Source organism: Montipora foliosa, chromosome 1 (assembly GCF_036669935.1).
Source record: "Montipora foliosa isolate CH-2021 chromosome 1, ASM3666993v2, whole genome shotgun sequence".
NCBI classification, from domain to species: Eukaryota; Metazoa; Cnidaria; class Anthozoa; order Scleractinia; family Acroporidae; genus Montipora; species Montipora foliosa.
In genome coordinates this window covers 49,992,538-50,000,037 of record NC_090869.1, presented here as the reverse complement: position 1 = coordinate 50,000,037, position 7,500 = coordinate 49,992,538, and the positions used below count along the sequence as shown (strand labels likewise).

Below are 7,500 nucleotides of genomic sequence, written 5' to 3'. Positions count from 1 at the left end.
TAATTGTGCCTTGCTTTCAGATACCTGTTATCCAGGTTATTACCCACGTTTTGTCAATGCACCAACTGTTATCACTTTGGTTGGTCTGCCAGCTAGAGGCAAGACATACACAGCAAAGAAACTGGGCCGTTACCTCAACTGGATTGGCATAAAAACTAAAGGTCAATTGATAATAATGATAATAGTAACAATAATAATAATAATAATAATAATAATAATAATAATAATAATAATAATAATAATTATTATTATTAATATTATTCATTTTATTATTCAATGTGAAGACAAAGAACATTTTTTAAACATGTTCATTCTAATCTATAATGTCTTGTATACATTTTTATCAAGGTTCCTGGTTTGTTTGAACAAGTTCTGGGAAAACTATATGATTGTATCTTTATTTTGATGTACATGTGCACATATTAAAGGACCCTGGTCACCCACTTTACAGTGCGTGCCCGCAACACTTCAGTCGCCATTTTCGGTGCCCCGTGAAACTCGGAATTCTGTGACTTTTAAAGTAATTAATCTGTTTCCATCGGACATCAAATGGGCTATACAATTCTGTTTTCCATGGAAAAATAAGCTACAATCTTAAAAAACCTTGAAACACTTTGAACATTCTCGCACCGTTTTCGTCCCCCTCCCTTTTTCAATGTTGGTGTAGCCAGTCAAAGAGGAAAATGTCGTCTCAACACTGTCAAGGGGAAAGGGGTGTTTCAAGGATTTTTGGCGAGGATTGTGTGAGTTGCAAAAAGCCATCTGGTTAATATCAGACGTTGTCATTTATTGTTAAGTAGTTTTCTTGAATAGTCCAGAAAGACGGTGCTAGCTGGGAAGATCTTGCTGTAACTTTTGTTTGAAAGATATGAATTGTCTAGATTTCGGTAGAAATAAATAGGAAATGTTATTTTAGGTCTTTAAAAATAACATTTGAATACAGCCTGGCCACAATAGTCACGGGTAGGAGAATTGTTTTTTTCTCAGACATAAAGGTTAAGTGTGATTAGTCACACAGTTCAATGAAAAAAGCAAGTATGGTGTACAATAGGAAAACCTCGGCGGAAGAACGAGCACTCATCAGATTTCTGTACATGGAAAGGAGGTATTCTCTGCGAGAAATTGCAGCAAAAGTGGACCGATCTGCAGCAACAGTAATGAGAGTGCTAAAAGAATTTAACACTCCTTCAACGTATTCGGAAACTCACGGAAAGGTCACCCACCAAAGAAGAGGAAGGCCAAGAAAGTTGTCATCCAGAGAAGAGAGACTCCTTATAAGGGCTCTTCTCAAACTGAGACGTACAGAAGGTAACTTTACTGCCAAGCGACTCATGAATGAGGCAAACATCTCGGAAAGTGATGTGTCACTTCGCACTGTGGGAAGATTCTTAAATAGCAAAGGGTACTTTTATCTCCAAGCCCGGAAAAAAGGGCTGCTTACTAACAATGACAAGAGCTTACGTGTTGCATTTGCCAAAAAGGTGAGAGAAGAGTATGACACGGAGTTTCAAAGAAAAGAAATACAAGACTCTTCATTCAAGACAATGACCCAAGCCAGAATTCAGCAGTCGCAAAGACTGCTTTGCAACAAGTGGGGGCAAAATTGCTTAAGATACCGCCACGCAGTCCTGATCTAAATCCAATAGACAGTGACAACTTGCATGACAGCGCTATTGAGGAACAATTAGAGCGAGAGAGTTTCACGCAATTCAAGGAAAGAGTGTAAAATACAATTGTTCAGTTTCCAGTAGCCAAAATAAACAATTTAATAGAATCCATGGACAGGCGTATACAACTAATACTAGAAACACAAGGACAGAGACTAAAATATTAAGTATGTATCTTTATGTTTTCAGATAAATATAATGCAATTGACATTTACAAAATTATCCTATTGAATATTATATAATAATCACTGATAATAGTTTGGAACTACCATGTAATATTTATTACTTTGTATTTGGCAACAGATGTAAAAAAAGGAAATCTGCATTGTCTATGTACTGTGTATGTTTTGCCTTAGTCGAATCACGTGCGGTAAAGGTCACAACGGTTTACCGTTGTCAAAATAGAAGTTGGTCTGTTGACAATCTTATTTTATTACATGTCATGGTTAACCGTTGTGAAAAGGCTGAATTTTACTATGGCATTGAGGCTGTTCTTGAAAATTCATTTCAATTATAACTAATGTCTTCTACAAGGTGATTTTCAACCGAGAAATACGACTAAGGAATGCGATAAAAGGCAAAACCTAATGGTAAACCGTACGGTTTACCAGCGTTTGTTTACACTTTACACTCCGTCACCATCACGCAATACTGTAAAGTTGCATAATATGTTTATTGGAATATGCTGAGATTCGCCGATCCTTTGGTGGGAACTCGTTCAACACTTATCCCGAACTGTTGTCGTTACTGTTTGGGGACAGAATTAATTTGGCGAAACATTTTGGACAAGGCGGAACGTTTCTTTGCTCGCCGGGTGGAATCTGCGAAAAGAAGTTGAAGATTTTCCACCTTACTCGCATCATTTCGGTCTCCCGTTCATCTATGCAGCCTCCCTTAATGAACACTAACTCATGCTTGCCTGTGCAGAATATCGGAGTGTCAGTGTCAAAGACAATGTCTTTAGCGTAGTGGCACTTCGGTGCTGGCAAATGAACTGTCTGCCCCTCCAACAGAAGAAGCATATCGTGCCAAGGCAAGACCTGTGGACTCCAGCGAAAGTCATTAAGAAAAATAACCTCAGCAGATTCAGCGCCAACCCAAGCAAAATTGCTAGTAGCGGGATTACTAAATGTATTGTAGATGACAGTCAACGGGTTTAGTAAAAAGGTCTTGCCACAATTGGCACTACCATAGATTAGAATATTTCGGTACTTGCCGCGTCCTTTCTCAAGTAGCTCACGCACAGCACTCTGAAAACTTCCACCTCTTAAATTATTGCGTGCGAGAGTATCCTCTGCAACTTCCAACCACTCTCCATTGCAGTTAGCGATACATGGACCTTCTAGAGCTTTTTCTAATATGTCCATCCTTGTCATTTGTTTCCTTTTTAATTTTTCCTCTGCTTCCTCCATTTCCCATCCTACTTGTATGGCCTTGTCAACAACTTTACTTCTTCTGTTAGCGATGAATTGCGCTAAATCTTCCTTTCCCTCTTTCATCTGTCGAGACGCTAGAGCAAGAAGCTCTAGCCTGGACTTTATTCCTTTTGCTACGACTAGCTTTGATACATCGAAAATACTGAGTCAAGGTGCCTTCCGATTTCTGGTTTTCTTTGCTTTTCTCCTCGTTCCACCGCGTTCCGTTGTTGTCAGACTGGCCTCTTGTGTTCGAGGTGGGGCGCTGTTGACCAAATCTGGATGATTCATAGACTGAACATACTCGGGATCTCCTTTTGTTGTGTATCTCCAGGCGCTATAATAATTGGACTGAACAGACAAAAAATTCACTTGAATGGAATGATTGTCATCGAGATAATTTCGCACACCCAACCATCGGCGTGGATGCGACAGCTTTAATGCCATGTGGTAATGCGTCCCCCCTGAAGAATGCTGCTCTTGACTACAAACCCACTGCACAATATCAGCTAACCCGCTCCTTGTCTCATTGAATGCTTCCACCACCGTTCTAGCAAAACAAGTCTCTCGTTTGAAATTTTTCAAGATTGGCTTGACTGTAAGTAATTAAATACACGCTACGCACTTCGCGATGCAAAAGCCTCTGTCGCGATCCCACATGGAGGTCTTCTGAACATCCCTTATCCCGCAAGTGTTCACTTCCCTGGTCACTTTCCTCCTCTGACGTGTCTTCAATACTCTCCTCATAACAGTTAAAATCTCCTTCAGAAGTTGCCATTATCAAAACAAATATTTACTAGCGTTGTAATCCTCTTCGCACTTTTACACAACAACAGCAACAACGCATAATACCCACGCGTTGCCCTAACAATAACTTTCTAAGTCTCACTTTCATCTTCTGCGCATGCTCAAAGAAATTCCCGCCACTTCAGACAATCTTAGACAAAAACCTTGAAACACTTTGAACATTCTCGCACCGTTTTCGTCCCCCTCCCTTTTTCAATGTTGGTGTAGCCAGTCAAAGAGGAAAATATCGCCTCAACACTGTCAAGGGGAAAGGGGTGTTTCAAGGATTTTTGGCGAGGATTGTAGCTACTGTATGTTTATTAGAATTTCATTTTCTACGATCATTTATGTATGACTTGCTCTTCACAACATGTTATTGAGTGGAAATGGAAATCATTGTTGAACCTTGGAATGGCAGCAAGGAGTACTGTACAGTGTACCTCAATTGTAATTCCTCGAAGACCAGAGGGCATTTAATGGTGGTCAGAATGATCAATCTAGTCAATCAAAAAAATTAATTATTATTTTTGGAAAGTGGAAAAATAATTTCCTTGGACTACATTGCAAGGAATCACGAACAGCGAATTCACCGTCAGATCAATGATTCTGGTTCAAATAATCTTATGTGTGTCGTCCACTTGAGCTAGCTTATTGCACTGAACACGGGCAAACATTTAAATACTGATCTCTATTAATTACAATCTGTAAAAGGCTTTATCTTTTCGCCATTCATTTCATTTTCTCACCGATAATAAACTGCCTTTTGTGGAACTGAGTAAGCTTGTGTGTGACATATTTTGATTTTTGATCTGGAAAGTAAAAACTATAGAGGTCAGCTGGTGTTTAATGTAGTGGAAGAAGAAATTTGTGTTGGATTCAAGACCCTTTTGAAACTTGAAAACGAAGAAATTTTAGGAACTTAGAATAAGAGCATTTCATCTGATGCTACAACTGTGTATTGCGTGCGTGACAAATGAAACCATCTTTAGTTTACTTTTACTTAGACTAGTCACTAAGTACTGATTATCACCACAGTGTATTTACAAACTGAAAGTACTGCAGAAGCAATGAATTAAACGAAATTAAACTGTCTTGCCTTGTTTTCATTGCCAACTGCTTGGTTATGAAATAAATATAGGAGAGCTGATGAAAATATAGATCTTGTGATTATTTTTGGTTTGGTCAAGTCCCAAGAGTAATTAAAACACCAAAGTCCTGTTGTCAACAAGAACAATTGGGCATGGCTGACTAGGGTCCTTTAAAATCTAGTATACTTTTGGTTTTCATACTAGTCTTATAGATATTTTGTTATTGTAAAGTGTAAGGTATAGTAATTTCGAAATCTTAAAACAAAGGGAAGTGAAGAATAATTGTAAAAATTTGTGCAAGGATATTTCATTTTAAAACGTTTCCCCTATATTTTTATGTTGACTTCATAGACATACTGAGTATGAGGCAAATGAAGTTGAAATTTATTGATGAGGTTAAACGAAGTTTAACCAAGTAAACAACAAGGAGTGACTGCAGCCAATTGGTCAGTGGTTTTAGTATGCGTGGAATTCCTCGTGCTTTGGGCTGTAGCGCTTATTTATCAGTGTGGCGGGTAGTAGGAGCATTGTGTGTGAAGCAGTTAGCGGTGTTTGTTCCCTCCTTGACTTTTAGTGCAAATGATTGCGCATTTTCTCTAAATGAACAGCAAAAGGTGTAATTATAATTATTATTATTAAAATTTACTATTAATTATTTTCTCTAAATTTAGTCTTTAATGTCGGTGAGTATCGCAGAAGAGCTGTTGGGTCTGATAAACTGCATGACTTCTTTAGAGTGGACAATACTGAAGCCTACAAAATTAGGAGGTATGGAAGAGAGTTGACGTACATCCCAGAGTTTTTACTCCTTAGCCAGTTATGCATTTCCAGTCATAATGCATCCTTTTAGGGTTTAAAAACTTCAACCACTACACTCATCAAACGATCTGCTTACCATTATAATTATTATTAACTCACAAATTAAGGTGAGTTGCCTTAAATACAGATATGGGTAAACCAGTATAGCTTTTTCATCCCCCCCCCCCAATCCCCCCCCCCCCCCCCAAAAAAAAAAGGCAAACTTTCCAAATGAATTCTATAAGACACAAGCTTTAACCACATACATGCAGCCTTCTCAAAACCGGCCGGCCGACGGCTCAATGAGCCGCCTCCTCAGAAAGCTTGACCGTCTCCTTCCAGTCAGAAAATGTCAGACAACACAATTTTAGCTCGAACGTGAAGTCACTGGAGATATTATAAAAGCTTGAAAACAGTTTGTTTCACGTACAAATTCGCGTCCGCAATATTTTTTGGCGTCGCGCACATGAAATGTTTATTTAACTAACATTCCAGTATTTATTGTCAGACTCCAAGCAAGTGTCAATTCCATATGTGAAATTGCATCTGTGAGTGTCTAAATTTAAAAAATTCCCTAGGGGAGCATGCCCCCAGACCCCCCTAGAAGCTTGCGTCCTTTGGGCACTCGCTTGGCCTGGGGTGCCTATACCACCAAACCGTCTCCGCCTTCCTTATGACCTGCTCCCGAAAAATATTTTGAGAAGGCTGATACATGTATCAATCATAAATTACATTTACGTGCATACTATATACGTAATAAACACCTGTCAGTCAACAGCATCATGGTTGTTTTAAATCCACGTAAATCAGCGGCTGAGTTCACACATTTGTCACAACGTATTATTCAGGCTTTGGCTTTTTCTCTTTCTCCTCTTTCTTGCCATGTGACTGAGGCCAACTTTGACATCTAGCAAGCCAGTTCAAGATGACATGTACACATGCACAAGTGTGTCAATAGGACAAGTGTGTCTTGGCTTCCCTTGAATGCAACAACAAAATTATTTAATTATTAGAAATAATAAATAAATTTATTTATTATTTACTCCCAGCTGATTGTATTAGTATTTCTTCTTAACAGACAATGTGCTTTGGCATGCTTGGAAGATGTCAGTAAGTTTTTGACGCGAGGAGGGCAAGTTGGGGTAAGTGGGCATCTGATTTAAAGTTCTGCAAATTCTTAAAATACTGCATTAATAATATTTTAAGGAGGAAAATATTCATAATAAGATATGAATCACACATTCAAGACTGTTCAATTCAGTCGGCAGCAGTGATCTGTTCTACTTCAATGCATAATAGAACATCACTATGTGAGAAGATTTATACAATTTGTGCAATTTTTTTTGGTTTATAATACAATCAACAGAGTTTCCTCGACTGATTTGCGAGGATAGATTATGTGTATGACCTTTGTTCAAGTACAAAATATTCATCAGGTTTGAGTACTTTTGAATTATTGTTTGTACCATCATTAATGCATTCACACCTCAAACGCCCTAGGACGAGCCCCATTGATGATTAAAATCGTCTGGCGTTATAGAGTAAAATCTACTTAGAAGTGTTGCTCTCAGGGATCAGTGGGTTAATACTTTTTAAAGAACACTGGTGGGCATGTTTGCTTTTTATTAACTTTGTGCTGCTTTTAGTTGTATGCATACAATGTGGTTGCCATAGTAACTTACTTGAAACAAGGTAGATAACAATATGAGATGAAAGTGTACTGCTTTCATCCACTCATTGAGAAGT

At 38.4% G+C, this 7,500-nt stretch overlaps 1 protein-coding gene across 2 annotated transcripts in view; it reads left to right on the top strand.

The window, feature by feature from the left end:
* Positions 1–7,500, top strand: part of LOC138000322 (6-phosphofructo-2-kinase/fructose-2,6-bisphosphatase 1-like) — a 29,200-nt gene that overhangs the window by 5,295 nt on the left and 16,405 nt on the right. For both annotated transcript variants that reach the window (XM_068846651.1, XM_068846643.1), the window contains exons 2-4: positions 21–161; positions 5,628–5,724; positions 6,833–6,896. In XM_068846651.1, coding sequence (XP_068702752.1) covers positions 21–161; positions 5,628–5,724; positions 6,833–6,896 — 302 coding nt within the window. The remainder of the gene's footprint in view (positions 1–20; positions 162–5,627; positions 5,725–6,832; positions 6,897–7,500) is intronic.